Genomic DNA, 20,615 nt, shown 5'->3' on the forward strand with positions numbered 1-20,615 from the left:
AATATATCCAATTCACAGAAGCCGCCGCTCGACATGTTGATCTATGCACTCGCCCTCAGAATGACTAATTTAGTGTCAAGTGACTAGGCCCCAGACAAGGTTTATGGTAACCTCCGTTTCAGCCCACAGAAGATGGAGGATTCAAACAGAACATAATGAGCACCCTGGTCGCTTAAAAAGTACCGCAAAAAGTTCACACATAAGGATGTCAAACGCCATTTAAAATAATACTTTCTCCTACCTTAAATGGGGAGGGAAGCGCTTAGCACACTGTTCCGCACACAGTGAGCACTCAGATACCATTGGTTGGTTCACAAGAGACCTTTCTATGATATGCTTCAATCAACCGCATTTATGGACCGTGTACTGTGTGCAGAGCACCGTACTAAGCGCTTGAAGAGTACAACGTAACAGTTGGTAGACATATTCCCTGCACATAACAAGGTTACAGTCTAGGGGGAGGGAAACGGACATTAATATAAATTATGGATATGTACGTAAGTGCTATGGGGCTGAGGGAGGGGTGAATAAAGGGTGCAAACAGAAGTGACCTAAGCAAATACAAACACAGAAAGGAGTGAGAGAAGAGGAAATGAAGGGCTCAGTCAAGGGAGGAATCTGGGACGAGATTTGCTTTCAGGAAGGTTTTGAAGGTGGGGAGACTGATCAGACATGAAGAGGGGGGGTTTCCAAGACAGGGTCGGAGGCGAGATGGACGAGACTGAGGTATAGTGAGTACGTTGGCATTAGAGGAGGCCTTAAAGAGGGTGTGGGCTGGGCTGAAGTCAGAAATCAGGGAGATGAGGCAAGGCGATTGAGTGCTCTAAGGCCGACAGGAAGGAGTTTCTGTTTGATGCAGACGTGGGTGGGCGAATACTGGAGGTTCTTGAATACTGGAGTGAGGAAACAGACTGAAAGGTTTTGCAGGACAAATAATAATGATAATAATGATGGCATTTGTTAAGCGCTTACTATGTGCAAAGCACAGTTCTAAGGGCTGGGGGGGATACAGTGTGATCAACTTGTCCCACGTGGGGCTCACAGTCTTAATCCCCATTTTTACAGATGAGGTAACTGAGGCTCAGAGAAGTTAAGTGACTTGCCCAAGGTCACACAGCAGACTTGTGGTGCAGCTGGGATTCGAACCCATGACCTCTGACTCCAAAGCCCGGGCTCTTTCCACTGAGCCACGCTGCGAGCTTACAGTCAAGAGGTCTACCCCATCGACATTAATTATCGTATAAAGAGGGCTTGAAATGGTAGTAAGTCTTCTCTGAAATCATCAGAAGGCAGTGCAGTTAAGTCTTTCTTAATTCACTTGTCTATTTACTCACTAAAAAAAAACTGTATGACCTCTCAGCCTGAATACCCTTTCTGAGAACCTCAACAATAAGAACAAGAGGAATAACAATAAGAACCTCATAAATGATAATAATAATTGAGCCACAGAGTGAAGTGTGGACTGGGGTGGGAAGAGACAGGAGGCAGGGAGGTCAGCAACGAGGCTGAAATAGAATAATCAAGGTGGGACAGGGCTAGTGCTTGGACTAATGTGGTAGCAGTTTAGACGAAAAGGAAAGGGCGGATTTTAGCAATGTCGTAGAGGTAGAACCGACAGGATTTAGCGAAGGATCGAGTATGTGGGTTGAATGAGAGCGGTGACTCAAGGGGTACTGCCAGGGTTACAGGGCTGTGAGGCAGGAAGGGCGGTGGTACTGCCTGCAGTGATGGGAAAATCAGGGGGAGGTCAGGGTTGGAGATGGGAAAGAGTTCTGTTTTAGGCATGTTACGTTTGAGGGGTGGGAGGGACAGCCAAGCGGTGACGTCTTGAAGGAAAGGAGGAAATGAGAGCAGGAGAGAGGTCGGGGCTGGAGATGTAGACTTCGGTTTCATCCACAAGGAGCCTGTGGTTGGAGCCACGGGGGCAAATGAGTTCTCCAAGGGGGTGGGTATAGAAGGAGAAGAGAAGAGGATACGGGACAGAATGCTGCGGGACTCCCACAGCTAGAGAGAGGAGGACCCTGCCAAAGTGACTGAGAATGAGCAGCCAGAAAGATGGGAGGAAAACTGACGGGGTCGGTGAAGCCAAGGTTCATTTATTCATTCATTCAATCGTATTTATTGAGCACAGCACTGTACTAAGCACTTGGGAAGTACAAGTTGGCAACATATAGAGACGGTCCCTACCCAACAGTGGGCTCAAAGTTTAGAAGGGGGGAGACAGACAGCTAAACAAAACATGTGAACAGGTACATTCTATATGGATAGTGGACATCCAACATCCACGTCCAGAGAAGCCATGTCTTTCCCTCTGGCTAGATTAGGGAAAGGAACTGGAGCACCCATGAAACTCAACCCAGTCCAGAGGCAAGAATGGATCTTCACTGAATGATCAAGGCTGCCCACGTCCCCATCCAACACGCATATCCAAAGAAACCGTGTCATTTCCTTGCTCCAGCAAATCAAGGACCGACATCTTTGAAAACAACAACCCCAGAGCCACCACAGTTAGCTTGGTTGCAGCCACAGGGTTGTCCAATTCTTTGCCGGGCAACCGGTCATGCAGAGCGACCGGTGCCACCTCCCAGATTCGAGGAGAAATATTCAGCCACTCGATCCCCGACGGCAGACATGTGCCATCATCTTCTGCAGCACCAGATGGGGCTAACAAATTGTGCAGGCCATGAAACAGCCTCGTTCAAAGCCACTGAGGAATATTGGACAATGGTCGGACAATGTCTGCAGGAGAGAGGTGGTCAACAGTGTCAGAGGCAGCTGAGAGGTCAAGGAGGATAGGATGGACTAGAGGCCACTGGGTTTGGCATGAAGGAGATCGTTGGTGACCTTTGAGAGTCATATGCATAAAGTGCATAAATCAACTGTATTTACTGAGCACTCACCGGGTGCACATCACTAAGCCCTTGGAAGAGTATATTCTAACAAAGTTGGTCTACAGCCATTTTCCCTCATCCTTCTTGCCCCTAAACTATCTTAAGCCTGTAGGGAGGGAGCTGGATTTCAGCAAACCGTAAGCCGGCTCTGCAGTGTTCTGCCATCATTTTATTAAAACTTTGTTCAAATACTGTGATTCATTAAATACACAATCTAATGGGGGGAAAAAAATCAATTCACATCTGAACTAACAAGATGTCCTCTGAATAACTCAGCTCTGGTTTGTTATATAATTTATCCATCAGCATGAGGGGAAGCGGTTGTGTTTTTTTAACGAGCAGTGCTGATTACAGCTGATTAAATTTGTAAAGTTTCCTCCGATTTATAATTAAACCCACATTTAACCCAACCTGCCCTTAAGCATGCATTTCCAGCTCTAAATATTTCAGTTCTTGAGTGATGAGACTTTGCTCGGACCCGGTGAATCCACCGGGTCAGTCAGAGCCCACATCGCTACTCAACATCAAATTCAGTCACTCCATTGTATTTACTGAGCGCTTACGGTCGGCAGAGCACGGTACTAAGCATGGAAGCAGAAAGGTAGGGACCCACCAGCTGCTATTTGGTGGACTCAAAGAAAACCTCCACAGGCTGGGTGGGGAGAATATATTTCTTAAAGACCATCTCAGAGGCTACAACACTGCAGTGAACTGATAGAAGACTGTCCAACCTTCCTACCTCATATCTACCCCAGCGCTTAGAACAGTGCTTGGCACTCAGTAAGTGCTTAACAAATCCCACAATTATTATTTCGCTACAAGGAAAAGGAGCGGGCTGAAGAAAACTGGCCTAGTTGCAAGAGCCGGGGCCTCCAAGTCAGAGGACCTGGGTTCTAATCCCAGTTCTGCCGCCTGTCTGCTGGGTGACCTTTGGGAAGTCACTTAATTTCTCTGTGCCCTCACAGGCAAAACGGAGATTCAATACCTAGCCTCCCTCCTACTTAGGAGTCCCGTGTGGGACCAGCGTGGCTCGGTGGAAAGAGCCCAGGCTTTGGAGTCCGTGGTCATGGGTTCAAATCCCGGCTCCGCCAACTGTCCGCCGTGTGACTCTGGGCAAGTCACTTCACTTCTCTGTGCCTCAGTTACCTCATCTGCAAAATGGGGATTGACTGTGAGCCCCCGGTGGGACAACCTGATCACCTTGTATCCCCCCAGCGCTTAGAACAGTGCTCTGCATATAGTAAGCGCTTAATAAGTGCCATCATTACTATTATTATTATTACCCCAGTGCTTGGCACATAGGAAATGCTTAACTAATACCACAATCATTATTATTACTATTATTATCATTATTATCTGCCTACAGAGCATAAAGAAATTTGAAACTCCTTTGGTAGTTAAAAAAGTGACGAGTTCTCAAGCCATAGGAAAATTATTCCTGTAGAACTGGAGAGAGCTGGTAATAGTGGCGGGAAAGTGGAGTAAGACCGGAAAGTGGGAGCAAGGAATCATCTGCAGCTTTATGGAAGCTATCCTACACGGAAGCTTTAAAACCAGGCCTGCCTTCACACCTCAGAGTCATAAATATTTTCTCTACCCCAGGCTGGAAGAACTGTAGCCACTCATAAAGTGAGGCCGTATATTTTTCAGTTGCTTAACTCTGAAATGCCGTAATCCAAGGCCTGATCCTTAAATTCACTTACCACCCAAGGGCTTCATAATTTTACAGCAGCATGCTGACTCTAGCACTTTACTTCTCCAGTTGGCAATGCAGAAAATGCCATCCATAGGCAATTTCAAAATACACTATTGTGTTCCGGGAAAATCTGAATTCATTTATCGAATGCTTATGAGACAGATGACCCAAGTCTTTCTCCACACTTCTTTCATTGATTTCCAAATCCTGAATTCCAGCAATAGTTATACACCTAAACTCCTACAGTTTAAGACATATTTTTTAAATGACATTACATGGCATGTTCATTAATGAACCTATCCAATGAGGATTTAAAACCTGCTCCCTCCCCTGACCTCCATGGCAATTTCTGTGGTGTTCCCGCAATACATCCCAAGTCTATAGATACTATACAAATTTCTCTGTCCCTCCTGCAGCTCTACATGTAGACAATCACTTCATCTCAGTTATGCATCTTCCTTCCCTATATCAGCTGTTTATTTTTTTTTTCCATTTTGGTGTCAATCGATGGTATTTAAGTGCTTACTATGTGCAGAACAATGTTCTAAGCTCTTAGGAGAGTACAATGCAAAAGAATAAGCAGACATTTTCCCTGTCCATAATGAGCTTACGAAGCCTAGGAGATAAGAACCTGGTCTGTGAAATATGCTCAGTTCAGATAGATGGGAGATTATTCCAATGGAAATAGAATTAAACATATATTCCGTTAAGCACAATGCTAGTGTGGGACCTTCTTAGGTTTTTTTGCACCTTCACAAAACTGGAATGTATCAGTTCTTTTCTTGAGGCTCAGATGCAGCAAAATAATGAACTTAATGAAAAAATGAAAAACATAATGCATTGTGGTATTTATTAAGTGAAATACTATGTCAAAATTGGAAATCACAGGTACCCAACTTGAAACTTTGTACATGGGCCAAAAGGAGGACAGGGAAGCTCGCTGCGGGCAAGGAACATGCCTAGCAACTCATCCAAGTGCTTAGTACAGTGCCCTCCACTAAGTGCTCAATAAATATGATTAACTGGGGAATGAATATAACAAGGGTAAGTACTGGGAAGGAACAGGCTTCCGAGAGCTACCATAGCAGAAGAAATCCACCATTTTGGTTCTTTTCTGTCCTGACTGGAAAGTCTGGTTTCGTTGGGAGTCCTAGGATGAACAAAGTTGCAAATCCAGCTCAAAAGAGGTTGGGTTGACGAGAAGGAGGGCGCAATCATTCCCATATTCCACATGGATTGGGCACCTATGTCAGACACAATCCGTGGCCGACACGGGGCTAATAATCCGGGGTGATGGAATCGGAGGCCCAGGGGGGTTAGGTGAGCCACCCGTGTTCACACAGCAGAACAGGGATGGCACTGGGAATAGAACCCAGGTCTCCCGATTTCCAGGCCACAAAGGCACGTGTGCTTTGGAGGAAATTCTGAGACTCTTTTCTGAACCACGAAGGCACAGTACAAGAAAATGGAGATTGCTAGGAGCGACAAAGAGCTGGGTCGAAGAGAATGTCTATAAACCAAACAGAATTCTGAAAGTTCTGCACTTGCCTGAGGCCAAAAGGTAGATCTTTCTCTTACCCAATCTACCACTCTGAATGACCAAGATTGAACCTTATCTTGATCTAGCAATTTGAAGATTTCCTGCTCCCTCTTGCAGCTTGCCCTCCCTGCAAAGGAAGATAATAATAATGATAATAATAATAATAATAATGGCCACATTCTGATCGGCCCAGCTGCTCCCCAGGAGACTTAATGGCCCAGATGCATTTCCTACTATAATGCACCAACAGGAAGGTTGGAGTCTAGAGACGGTGAAGAACCTGGCTGGCAGTGAGGTAGTGAAATACCCGGCAAGAACAGTGGTAAAACAACTGACTGCATTCATTTATCGGGTCAACGGGGTTCGCTAGGGGCAGTTGAGGGGTAGAAATAGGGGATTATATGGCTCTAAAACCATTAGTCTTGCCTTCACAAAGCGATCCCGGCTACTGCTGGTCTGGGGCTTAACATTAAGTTGGTTCCTTTCTTTAAAAAAAAAAAGGCACCGTTAGGCTTGGGCAGATAGAGCAAATGCAAATTTAAAAAGATGATCAGAGAAAAAAATGCCAACACTGTACGCTGCAATACTTTATACTGTCAATTTTTATTGCCCAAATGTATTATAAAGGGAAAATCATTCTCAGCTCAAAGCCCCTTTTAGACTGTGAGCCCGCTGTTGGGTAGGGACTGTCTCTATAATGTCGCCAACTTGTACTTCCCAAGTGCTTAGTACAGTGCTCTGCACACAGTAAGCGCTCAATAAATACGATTGATTGATTGATAACAAGATGAAATGATTTGATAAGGCAGAAAACAGCGGAACACAACACAGTGCTTCTTCAAACTTTCTGCCTGTGCTCGCCGCCAACAGATTTCTCTTTTGCAGTGGTGTTCAAATCTAAAGAGAAACTGCAGTTCTTGATAAAGGGACCTCAACAATCAACTCTCAAACCAAGAATGGTCTGAGCTTTCACCCAAGCTTAATTAAAACTGATCTGTGAACGTTTACTTTCAGACTAAAAGGTTACCTGCTGAGCTCTAAAATGGCTCTCCTTTTAATTACTTCAGCGGCCTCCTTGATGATGTTATTTTTCCCTCAGTACCGAATGCAGCCCCTAAATAGCTTAGAAAATGAAAGAACTCACCTGTTGTTCTAAAAGACAGAAATTTTGGTATAGGCCTGTGAAGGCAACGGAGGTTCCGGGAGAAGTGGGTGATTCCCACATTTGTCAAGGCAACATCATCATCATCATCATCAATCGTATTTATTGAGCGCTTACTGTGTGCAGAGCACTGTACTAACCGTTTGGGAAGTACAAGTTGGCAACATATAGAGACAGTCCCAACCCAGCAGTGGGCTCACAGTCTAAAAGACGGGGGAGACGAGGATGGAGTAGAGCCCATTAGGTTTGGCAAGGTGATCACTGCTGACCTTGAAGAACAGCAGTTCCAGTGGAGTGGAGGGCGCAAGAGCCAGACCGTAGAGTGCCAAGGAGGGCATTACAGAAGAGGAAGCAGTAAGGAAAATAACCCAATCAAGGAAATCTGCCCAAGAAGGAGATGCGAAAGATAACTGGATGGCGAAGTTGGGTCAAAGGAGAGCTTTTAGGAAAGGCTACCCTTGAAAACTTTGACACTTTGAAAATGGAAGGGAAGGAGCCATTAAAGAATGAGGGTTTTGAGATGGCACTGATGTGGGGAAGAAAGACTTTCACTGGACCAAAATGCCCCAGTCTGCCAGGGGTCAGCTGTATGGTGAGTTAAAATGTGGTGACCAACAGCATCAGCATTACTCTATTTATTTTGCCTGTGCATATCTATTCTATTTATTTTATTTTGTTAGTATGTTTGGTTTTTTTCTCTGTCTCCCCCTTTTAGACTGTGAGCCCGCTGTTGGGTAGGGACTGTCTCTAGATGTTGCCAATTTGTACTTCCCAAGCGCTTAGTACAGTGCTCTGCACATAGTAAGCGCTCAATAAATACGATTGATGATGATGGTGATCAGGGGATGGGGGAAAAGTCTCAAGGACCCACTGAGGACCAGCGTCAGAGAAAGGGGCATGGCAACTGAAAACGGGATGCAGCCGCCTCAACTAGCCCAGCCGCTGAGTTGCAATCATTCGTTCAGTCGTATTTACTGAGCGCTTACTGTGTGCAGAGCACTGTACTAAGCGCTTGGAAAGTACAGTTCGGCAACAAAAAGAGAGAATCCCTACCCAGCAGCTGGCTCACAGTCTAGATGGGGGGAGACAGATAACAAAACAAATCAAGACAGTTATCAACAGCATCAATATAAATAGAATTTTTTATGGCATTTATTACACACTTACTATGTGCAAAGCACTGCTCTAAGCGCTGGAGAGGTTACAAGGTGATCAGGTTGTCCCACGGGGGGCTCACAGGTCTTAATCCCCATTTTACAGATGAGGGAACTGAGGCCCAGAGAAGTTAAGTGACTTGCCCAAAGTCACACAGCTGACAGTTCATTCAATCGTATTTATTGAGCGCTTACTGTGTGCAGAGCACTGTACTAAGTGCTTGGCTTAGTACAATTAGTGGAGCCGGAATTTGAACCCATGACCTCTGACTCCAAAGCCCGTGCTCTTTCCACTGAGCCACGCTGCTTCCCTTATAGATATATACGCATCATTAATAAAATAAACAGAACAATAAATATGTACACATATACACAAGTGCTTGGCGGACCTGGGTCCTAATGCCACCACCGCCACTAGTCTTCTGTGAGACCTTGGGTAAGTCACTTGCCTTCCCTTGGCCTCAGTTTCCTTGTCCATAAAATGGGGATTCAATACCTTGTCTCCCTCTCCGTTAGACTGTGAGCTCTATGGGGGCCAGAAACTGTGTCTAATCTAATTGCATCTACTACAAAGCTTAGTACAGTGCACGGTACAGTGTTCGGCACTTCAATACCATTATTATTATTATTATTATTATTATTATTATTATTATTATTATTATTATTAGAAAGGAGTGCCTCTCTTGGAGAGGCTTTGGGACTGAACCACAACCTGTAACAGCACTATGGGCCGCTCGCTCCAAATAGCCAAACGGGCGACGGTATTTGTGGGTGCTCTCAGTCACAAGTTGGACTTTTCAGCCCGCCCTGCCTGCAGAGGGAAAATTCAGTCAGAAGCACGATTTGCCAATACACAGGACAAACTGATTAATGACTATGGCAAACTTCCGGACGTTATGGATTTTACGTTTATAATTTTTTTTTGCCCTGTAGGGAATTCCCAGGAATAAGAAGCAATTGAAGTCAAAAGGGGTTTTCTTCTTAAACTATTACCTGGATTCAATGAATAGCCATACTGGATGGGCCCGCCTTGGGCCCGTCTCTCTATGTTGCCCATTTGTTCTTTCCAAGCGCGTAGTACAGTGCTCTGCACACAGTAAGTGTTCAAAAAATACGACAATGAATAAAGTCCAACTACAAAGGTGGTTCATTAAAATAGGGGCCTGTTTTATTGCTAGGCACATAAAGTTAGTGGTTTTTCTATTCCGCCCTTGTTCACTAGAGAAATGAAATGCTGGAGACTCTATTCAGACATTATACATTGCTCTGCACACAGCAGGTGCTCAATAAATACGATTGAATGAATTTAGTTAAGTTTCAAATGACTCTCTCTTCAACAACCAGTCTACTCAATCTATCAACTGCATTTATTGAGCATTTACTGTGTGCAGAGCACTATATTAAGTACTTGAGAGGGTACAATAATAGTAGATGTGGTAGACATGTTCTCTGCCCACAAGGAGCTTACAGTCTAGGGGTCAGAATCAGACATTAAAACAGTCTACTAATAATTATGGTATTTGTTAAGTGCTTACTATGTGCCAAGCACTGTTCTTATTAGTCTATTGACTAATCCTAAAGTGCACATAAAATATGATTTGTTTGCTGGAGAACATTACTCCAAGTACAGGATAGTCGAGGATAAGGCTGAGTAATAAGAACGTCCACGTCTGCCACAGGAGTTAAAATGTACATGAATATTTTACATTAGCCTTTATAAGGAAAGGCTCTTTCTCTCTGCTACTGGCTGGGTTCCCCAAAGCAAAGGCCTCATTAAAAATGAAATTCATGGTTCGAAGGATTACATTATTGTAAAGAACATTCGTAACAATATATATTAGGAAGTACCACGGCCATGAATTCTAATGTGGGGGGGGGGGGCTCATTAGAATAACTTCCCCAGCAGCTTATTTAATGTTATGACCATGGTTTTTGCTGTTTTGGGGGCCGTTACTGGGAACACGGAGCAGGCGGCAATTAAAGGCATCGCTTTCCCAGGGAGACCACATTCATGACGTATATGACTTCATCCTGAAGTCATATTTTATTTTATTTTGTTAGTATGTTTGGTTCTCTTCTCTGTCTCCCCCTTTTAGACTGTGAGCCCACTGTTGGGTAGGGACTGTCTCTATATGTTGCCAACTTGGACTTCCCAAGCGCTCTGCACCCAGTAAGCGCTCAATAAATACGATTGATGATGATGATGATCCTGAAGGAAATGGTGCATTTAAAAAATTATACACACACATAGTGTAAGCCAAACGTAATCGGCGCAAGAAGTAAGGAATGAAAAAGAGCGGACTTACCACTCCTGCGCTTTCTTTCAGGTCCACTCCAAACACGTTATGTCGCTTCACCCTGAACAAGTCATGGTCTTGCTCTTCATCATCCTCTTCATCTTGGGCCAGGAACTGCAAGGATCTGACTCGCTCCCTCTGAGCACCAGCGGCCCCATGGTCTGCCTTTTCTCCCTCAGACGCCAGCTGCTTTTTGGTGGCTGAGGTGGACGGGGTTTTTTCGCCTTTCTCTTGGATCCTCTTCCCCCCGCCTTGGAGGAGACACATTTTCTCGTTGAACTGGGCTCTGAATTCCTCCACTTCGTCGTTGCTGAGGTAGGATGCTGGGCTCTCCCTTTTGTCTCCGGCGTCTCCCTCGCCCTTCTCAAAATCTGCTTCGCTGGTGGTCAGTTTCTGGATCCTCTGGAGAAACCTCACCCGCGGTGCGACAGCCAAGCCGAGAGAACTACAACGTAGAGAAGAAAGAGGAATGGCGAAAGTGCAGATCAGTACAGAAAATAATACATTTGGTTCTGGGATCTTCTGATCACCTAAGACCGCTTTTGCGAAAAGTATTAAGGAATGGAATGAAAAGAAATAACTGTTTCCTGGTCTTAAAAATATATTACATGGGCTAAAAGACAAGAGGACAGGTACAGGATCTAATGAACAAGGGCAGATGTTGAACGTGATTAGCCCAACTAACTTCCAAACCCACTGCCTAATCAACGGGACACTGCGGCTTGTTTCTACTTGAAATTTTCTGACTTTTGTTAATAATTAGTCTTAGAATTCCGTTTCCAGAGCGGGAAGCAAACAAAGGCATAATAGAGGCAGTTCAAAAATCAATAGTTAGCCTAGAGCCTTTTTCTACTTACTGGAGAAAAGAAGATTCCAGGTTAAAAAACAACTCAATGTTTGTAAAAAAAAATCCATGTTATATGCCCATCAGGGTAGAATTGCTTTCTTCTACTCTGATGAGATACGGTATTGAGTCACTCGTATCAGAATCATGAGTTCGTGGAGGAGGGTTGTTTTTTGGGCATGATTCAGCAGCCAAAAATGATGGGATAAGAATGAGTCAGTGGGGAATGAGAACGAGTCAGTGGGGAATAAGAGAGGAAAGAAAATAGTGGGGGGAATTGAAGAAAGGTAAAGTGAAATCATGGTGCTTGAAGATGGATTCCTGGGGGCCGGTACCCCATTTTCTCCCTTCCTTGGTCTTGAGGAACTAGTCCTGTCCTCCCTTTCCTCGAAGTCCCCCTGGGGACCTGGGACTTTTCAGACAGGCGGCAGCCTTTCACTAAACCCTGCTGCCAAACAATGACGGACATACAATTTCAGAGAGGGGAGGTAAAAAGACGAAGAAAACAGCTAACCAAAACTCCTTGGTTTGTACGTGTTTTAAAGCCTTTGGGGAAAGAGCACTTAGGAAACCCTGATACTATCCTTAAAGTGAGTCAAATGCAGAAATTTTAGGGATCTGAGTCAAGAAACCTAATGTTAAACCAACATGCATGCTTCATCCGTAACAAAACGTGTACTCTGGATATTCAGAAGTATACACATTCCTTTCCATGACCGCCTCTATGCGGATGGCTCCAAATATGCCTTTCCCGCCCGGACTTCTCTTCTTCTCTGCAATCTTGCATCTCCTTCTGCCTTCAGGGCATGGACAACCTTGGGCCAGCCACTTAACTTCTCTGTTCCTCAGTTCCCTCCTCTGGAAAATGGGGGTTAAGACTGTGAGCCCCACGTGGGACAACCTGATGACCTCTCAGCGCTTAGCACAGTGCTTGGCATCTAGCAAGTGCTTAACAAATACCAGCATTATTATTAGGATCCACCAACACCTTACACTGATGGTGTCTGAATCAGAACTGCTCATCTTCCCACCCAAATTCTGTCCTTCCCATCACTGTAGACAATGCCACTCTCCTCCCTGTCTCACAAGCCCGAACCCTTGGCATTACCTTGCTATCTCCCTCATTCGACCTACATATTCAATCTGTCACCAAGTCCAGTCGATTCAACCTTCACCGCATCTCTACAATCCGCCCTTTCCTCACCCAAATTTTACTGCACTAATCTGACTGCTTATCAAACCCTGCCTTGATGACTGTGTCGGCCTCCTTGCTGACCTCCCCGCCTCCTGTCTCTCCCCACTCCCGTCCATACTTCATTCTGCTGCCTGGATCATTCTTCTATAAAACCACACTGCCCATATATCCCCACTCCTCAAGAACTCTCCGAAGTTGTCCAGCCACTTCAGTGTCAATCAATCAATCAATCGTATTTATTGCGCGCTTACTGTGTGCAGAGCACTGTACTAAGCGCTTGGGAAGTACAAGTTGGCAACATATAGAGACGGTCCCTACCCAACAGTGGGCTCACAGTCTAAAACCAAAACTCCTTCACATCAGCTTTATCCATTCATTCAATCGCATTTATTGAGCGCTTACTGTGTGCAGAGCACTGTACTAAGCGCTTGAGAAGTACCAGTTGGCAACATATAGAGACGGTCCCTACCCAACAATGGGCTCACAGTCTAGAAGGGCACTCAATCACCTTGTCCCTTCAGTTCTCCCTTGCTGATTTCATACTACAACCCAGCCCAAATGAGTCGCTCCTCTGAAGCCAACCTATTCTGGGAATCTCCATCTAATCTAGCTTAATAATAATAATAATAATGATGATGATGATGATGGTATTTGTTAAGCACTCACTATGTGCAAAGCACTGTTCTAAGCGCTGGGGGGGGATACACGGTGATCAGGTTGTCCCACGTGGGGTTCACAGTCTTAACCCCCATTTTACAGACGAGGGAACCGAGGCACAGAGAAGTGAAGTGACTTGCCCACAGTCACACAGCCCACGTACTTCCTCTGGCCTGCCTGGACTTCCCTTCCCCTTCATAGAAGTCAGACCACCATTCTGCCCACCTTCAAAGCCTTGTCAAAATAACATCAGGTTGTCCCATGGGGGGCTCACAGTCTTCATCCCCATTTTACAGATGAGGTAACTGAGGGCCAGAGAAGTGAAGCGACTTAGCCAAAGCCACACAGCTGCCGCGGGGCGGGGCCGGGATTAGAACCCACCACCTCAGCCTCAGGCCCGTGCTCTTGCTACTAAGCCACGCTTCTTGGGCAGATAATTTTCCCGCCCACGAGGAGCTTACGGACTAAGAGGGGCATCCGTTAGGCCCTTACTATATGCCAAGCCCCGTCCTAAGCACAAGGTCATCAGGCTTGACACAAATCCTCTCCATTATCGGGCACGTGGTCTAGGTAGGAGGGAAAAACATGTACTGAATCCCCATTTGACAGCTGAAGAAACTGAGGCACAGAGAAGTGAAGTGACTTTCCAAAGGTCACCCAGCAGGCAAATGGCAGAACTGGAATGAGAACCTTTCTACTAGGCCATTCCTCAACTTAGAAGGGTATTGGTGCTTCCCTCTGCTTACCCTGCTCATTCAATTGTATGTACTGAGTGCTTATTGTGTGCACGGCACTGTACTAAGCGCTTCGAAAGTACAATACAACAACAAAGAGAGACAATCCCTGCCCATAATGGGTGTGTAGCTTCAATGATCTTACAGACCAATGGGAGGGGCACTTGGATGATGGGAGACAGCATGGCCTGGTGGAGCGCTTAAAACAGTGCCTGGCACGTAGTAAGTGCTTAACAAATGCCATAATAATAATAATAATATTAGAACAATAATAATAATAGAATAATAATAGAGAAGCAGCATGGCTCAGTGGAAAAGAGCTCGGGGCTTTGGAGGCAGAGGTCATGGGTTCAAATCCCGGCTCCGCCATTTGTCAGCTGGGTGACTTTGGGCAAGTCACTTCACTTCTCTGGGCCTCAGTTACCTCACCTGTAAAATGGGGATTAAGACTGTGAGGCCCCCCGTGGGACAACCTGATCACCTTGTAACCTCCCCAGTGCTTAGAACAGTGCTTTGCACATAGTAAGCGCTTAATAAATGCCATTATTATTTATTATTATTATAATTATAATTATTATTATTAGAAAGCCTGGCTCTGGGAGCCAAGAGACCTGGGCTCTCTCCCCACCTTTGCACTTGTTTTGTTCTGCGACCTCGGGCGAGTCTCTTAAAATAAAACACTCGCTCTCCCTCCCTCAAATTTTAAACCCCAGAGGGCATCTCACCGTACCTCGTTCTCGCCTGCCCCGCCATCGACCCCCGGCCCACGTCATCCCCGGGGCCTGGAATGCCCCCAATCCCTCTGCCCATCCGCCAAGCTCGCTCTCTTCCTCCCTTCAAGGCCCTACTGAGAGCTCACCTCCTCCAGGAGGCCTTCCCAGACTGAGCCCTTTCCTTCCTCTCCCCCTCCTCATCCCCCCATCTCACCTCCTTCCCTTCCCCACAGCACCTGTATATATGTTTGTACATATTTATTACTCTATTTATTTATTTATTTATTTTGCTTGTACATATCTATTCTATTTATTTTATTTTGTTAGTATGTTTGGTTTTGTTCTCTGTCTCCCCCTTTTAGACTGTGAGCCCACTGCTGGGTAGGGACTGTCTCTATATGTTACCAACTTGGACTTCCCAAGCGCTTAGTACAGTGGTCTGCACACAGTAAGCGCTCAATAAATACAATTGATGATGATGATGATCAAAACCGGGTCTGATCTAGGTAGCTTGTACTAGACTGGAGACAGATAACTCCAGTTGTAAACTCCTTGAGAGTAGGGATTGTAACTACTAGCTGTACCATACTGTCCTCTCTCAAGCACTTATATATCTATATATATATACATATATATATATATATCTATATATATCTATATATAGATATATATATATATCTATGCTCTCTAGACAGTAAACTCATCTCTGGATTTTATGCTTGTGTCTACCAACTCTGCTATATTGTTCTCTCCTAGAGCTTAGTACAGCCCTCTGCAGAGTCTGTACTCAATTAGGGGAAGCCGCGTGGCTCAGTGGAAAGAGCCCGGGCTTTGGAGTCAGAGGTCACGGGTTCAAATCCCAGCTCCGCCACCTGTCAGCTGTGGGACTTTGGACAGGTCACTTGGCTTCTCTGTGCCTCAGCTGCCTCATCTGTGGAATGGATATTGAGACTGTGAGCCCCACGTGGGACAACCTGATCACCTTGTAACCTCCCAAGCGCTTAGAACAGTGTGCAGCACATAGTAACCGCTTAATACATGCCATTCTTATTCTTATTATTAAAAATACCATTCATTGATTGATTGATTTTGAGCAACTACCGCTCTGAAAAAAGGAAAGTCCCCGTGCTTAGATACCTAGCATATGCATATCCAGAAAACTGGGTTACCAAATTTTTGGTTGTGATAAACAGCTCCGCCACTTAGCTGTGTGACTTTGGACAGGTCACTTGGCTTCTCTGTGCCCCAGTTGCCTCATCTGTGGGATGGATATTGAGACTGTGAGCCCCACGTGGGACAACCTGATCACCTTGTAACCTCCCAAGCGCTTAGAACAGTGCTCGGCACATAATAACGGCTTAACACATGCCATTCTTATTCTTATTATTATAAATACCATTGATTGATTGATTGATTTTGGGCAACTACTGCTCTGAAGAGGAAAGTCCCCGTGCTTAGATACCTAGCATATGCATATCCAGAAAACTGGGTTACCACATTTTTGGTTGTGATAAACGTTTAGAGGGGTGTGCTATCTATATTCAAGTCACTATGTAGGTATGTTTGTACATATTTATTACTCTATTTTACTTGTACATATTTATTCTATTTATTTTATCTTGTTAATATGTTTTGCTTTGTTGTCTGTCTCCCCCTTCTAGACCGTGAGCCCGCTGTTGGATAGGGACCGTCTCTATACGTTGCCAACCTGTACTTCCCAAGCGCTTAGTACAGTGCTCTGCACACAGTAAGCGCTCAATAAATATGAATGAATGAATGAATGAATATATATATGTCTATAAACCGTAAGCGCTCAAGAAACACCACTTATTGAGTGGGAGATCAGCTCTTCTTCTAGAGTGGGGAAATGGGGAGCAGGAGATACTCCCCGCAGATAGCCCTGCCCTGGAATGGGAACTCCTTAAGTCATGAGCAAATGTTTAAAGCCAAACAACCGGGCCTGATGTATCGAATTGTTTACATTCTCAAATCGGCAATGTGTTCAGAAAGCCGACACCAAAGAGCTCAAAAAGGACAACCTTATCGGGAATTTTGATCCACAGGCAAACGGGGATGGCGTACTGCGGGGACTGATTCCATCAGTTTCCCGGAAACATACAGGATTTCAAACCAATTTCCTAAAAGCAATTCTACTACAAACTGAAAATCCCCTGAATTATACCCATGAAATCCCATTTGACCCCATCAGAAAAAACATTCTCAGCCTCTGACGGTAACTGAGGCAATTATATCTCTATTATGGGTCGTCAGGAACAAATTGTCATTAATTGTTGAATAGAAGTGTTATCCCAACTACCCAAAGGACTAGTAGTGATATTTACACATAACTGTCTTGGGAAAAGATATTAAGCAAGAAAAATATAACTGGAAGGCAAAAACAAATACCACGACCCCCAATTTTCTAAAATCAAGAAAAACACAGACAGCAAAATGGGCAAAGCAACAGTCTACTTTTTAAAAAAAAAAACGGTATATGTCAAGTGCTTACCATGTGCGAGGCACTGTTCTAAACTCTGGGGTAGAAATGTGGTTAACTAGGTTGGACATGGTCCATTTCAACCACAGGGCTCACGGTCTTAATTCCCATTTGACGGATGCGGTAACTAAGGCACAGAGAAGCAAAGTGACTTACCCAAGGTCACACAGCGGCAGAGCCAGGACTAGAACCCAGGTCCTTCTGACCCCCAAGCCTGTGCTCTACTCATTAGGCCACGCTGCTTCACACTGTCTACTGTTACACGGAGTATAGAGAATGAGTACGGAAAAGAAGAAATACATTCGTTTTCTATATTGCTTCACTCGAGCGATATATAAAACAAGATTACAAGGCTTTTAAAGAATGAACATATGTGATCTGTAGGCACAGAACGTGGGAGAGAAAGCAACTACGGGGCTGGATAGGTTACACAATTGACAACATTAAGAAAACAGTAGTGGTTGTCAGAAGCGATCTCACGCTTGTTTCCCCCCCGCGACGAGCGGAGGAAACCTAACAGGAAAATCAAGCCCAAATGCCAAGGACACGCTCCCGACTGCTTTTCATCAATAATAAATTGCCAACTGAGATTCTTCAAAGGGCAGCCCATCCCTCTTAATGACTTGCTGGTGTGGGAAGCAAATTTCCTAGACAAAAGGGCCCCTTGGCCAGCTAAGCGCCCTTCCTTAGCAAGGGGCTGGAGACTTGGGGGGAAGAAGCTTGGGAGCTTGCAGCCAGAAAAAATCCTCTCTCAAGTTGTCCGGGTGGGGGGAAGAAGCTTGGGAGTTCGCAGCCGGAAAAATTCCTCTCTCAAGTTGTCCAGGTCGGGGGAAGATTGGCCTCAGAAAGGCAAAGACACCATCTGGCCTAACCTAATGCTCAATGGGTCCGAAGACCAGGCAGATGTCCGAGCGGAGAAGCGGGAGGGGTTCGTTGTAATGGCCAAGTTAGACTAGTCCCGTTCTCGAAGGAGGAAAAGAAACTCAGAAGTTTCTAAAAATGGAAGACACACCTCAAAGGAAAACTGTTAGGCGTAAGTAAGTGTTCTTCCCCCCCTCCCAGCACCACAGCACTTAAGTAGATACCTGTAATTTCTTTATTTATATTAATGTCTGCCTGCTCCCCTCTGAACTGTAGCTTGTTGTGGGCAGGGAACATGTTCGTTTATTGTATTGTACTCTCCGAAGCGCTTAGTACAGTGCTATGAACACAGTAAGCGCTCAATAAATAAGGCTGACTGGATGAATAAGTTCCAATCACTTACTGCTGGGGTCCCCTGGACCCAGCCAACCAGGAGAGGATTAGGAAAAGAGGAGATGGAGAGTGATTGGGAAAAGAAATCTCATGGCCATTTTAAGGAATTAGGGCTGTGCAATTAGAGGGCCCGGCCTTGGAGAGCACTTAGTACAGTGTTCTGCGTAAAATATGGGCTCCATAAGCACCAGTCAAGGGTATTTACGGAACTCTTTCTATTGCAGAGCACTGTAGTAAGCACTTGGGAGAGAACAATACAAGAAAGATGGTAGACACATTCCCTGACCATAACGGGCACAGAGTCTAGAGGGGGATTCAGTTCGTTTCCCCACCCATCAAGAACCTCCCGTAGTCGCCCATCCACCTCCGCATCCATGAGAGGAAGCGTGGCTCAGTGGAAAGAGCACAGGCTTTGGAGTCAGAGGTTAGGGATTCAAATCCCAGCTCCGCCAACTGTCAGCTGGGTGACTTTGGGCAAGTCACTTCACTTCTCTGCGCCTCAGTGACCTCACCTGTCAAATGGGGATTAAAACTGTGAGCCGCCCCTGTGGGACAACCTGATCACCTTGTGATCTCCCCAGCACTTAGAACAGTGCTTTGCATATAGTAAGCGCTTAACAAACACCATCAGCAGCAGCAGTGGAAACTCCTTATCATGGGCTTTAAAGTGCTCAAATCACTTTGTCCCCTCCCTGATTTCCCACTACAATGCACCCCGCATATTTGGCCCCTCTACTGCTAGCCTACTCACTGTACCTCCATCTCCTCTATCTCCCCGCTGACCGCTTTTTCCCCACATCCCGCCTCCGGTCTGGAATGCCCTCCCGCTTCACAGCCGGCAGACGATCGCTCTCACCACCCTCAAAGCCTCATTAAAAGCATTTCTCCGAGCTGTTTTCCCCAACAAAACCCTCATTTTCGCTTTGCCCACTCCCTTCTCTGTCACTCTTGCACTTGCATTTGCACCCCTTAGTTACCTCTCCCTCATCCTCACAGCACTTACGCACTTAACCATAATGTAACCGCATTAACGTCTGTCTCCCTGTCTAGACCGTAAGCTCGGTGAAGGCAGGGAACGTCTCTACCGACTCGGTTATACTGTACTCTCCCAAGCGCTCGGTACAGTGCTTCGCACATGGTAAGCACTCAATAAATACCACTGACTGATTAGCAAGTGGCCTCCAACTGGTTACTATGTCCTTAGCTAACAGCATGGTGGAGAGGGTAAATACCAGCCCGGGAGTCAAAAGGTCATGGGTTCTAATCCCTGCTCCACCACTTACCTGCTGTGTGACCTTGGGTAAGTCAATTCACTTCACTATGCCTCAGTTACCTCATCTGGAAAATGGGGATTGAGACAGTGAGCCTCACATGGGACAAGGACTGTGCCCAACCTAATGTGCTTGTATCCACTCCAGTGCTTGGTACGGTGCCTGGTACATAGTAAGCACTTATTATTATTATTAATGCCCTTTTTCTGGTTGCCACAGTCCTTGATTTGTAGTTTGATCTGATCGACCCTTCTCAGCGTGGCATAATAGATAGCGCACGGGCCTGGGAGACAGAAAGTCATGGGTTCCAATCCCGGCTCCACCACATAATAATAATGGCATTTATTAAGCGCTTACTATGTGCAAAGCGCTCTCCCAAGCGCTGGATGCTGGCTGTGTGATCTTGAGCAAGTCACTTCACTTCTCTGGGCTTCAGTTACCTCACCTGTAAAATGGGGATTAAGACGGTGAGCCCCACGGGGGACACGGACTGTGTCCAACCAGACTTACTTGTACCTACCCCAAAGCTTAGAACAGTGCTTGGCGTATAGTAAGCACTTAACAAGTACCACATTTATCATCAATCGTATTTATTGAGCACTTACTGTGTGCAGAGCACTGTACTAAGCACTTGGGAAGTACAAGTTGGCAACATATAGAGATGGTCCCTACCCAACAGTGGGCTCACAGTCTAGAAGGGGGAAGTTTAT

The 20,615-nt window shown here is 45.5% G+C and overlaps 1 protein-coding gene across 1 annotated transcript in view; it reads right to left on the bottom strand.

Moving 5' to 3' along the window:
* The window catches only part of DDX10 (DEAD-box helicase 10), a 149,524-nt gene that overhangs the window by 64,891 nt on the left and 64,018 nt on the right, over positions 1–20,615 (bottom strand). The window contains exon 13 of the mRNA XM_038761668.1: positions 10,750–11,185. Within this exon, the coding sequence (XP_038617596.1) occupies positions 10,750–11,185 (436 nt within the window). The remainder of the gene's footprint in view (positions 1–10,749; positions 11,186–20,615) is intronic.

This window comes from Tachyglossus aculeatus, chromosome 20 (assembly GCF_015852505.1).
Source record: "Tachyglossus aculeatus isolate mTacAcu1 chromosome 20, mTacAcu1.pri, whole genome shotgun sequence".
Taxonomy (NCBI): domain Eukaryota; kingdom Metazoa; phylum Chordata; class Mammalia; order Monotremata; family Tachyglossidae; genus Tachyglossus; species Tachyglossus aculeatus.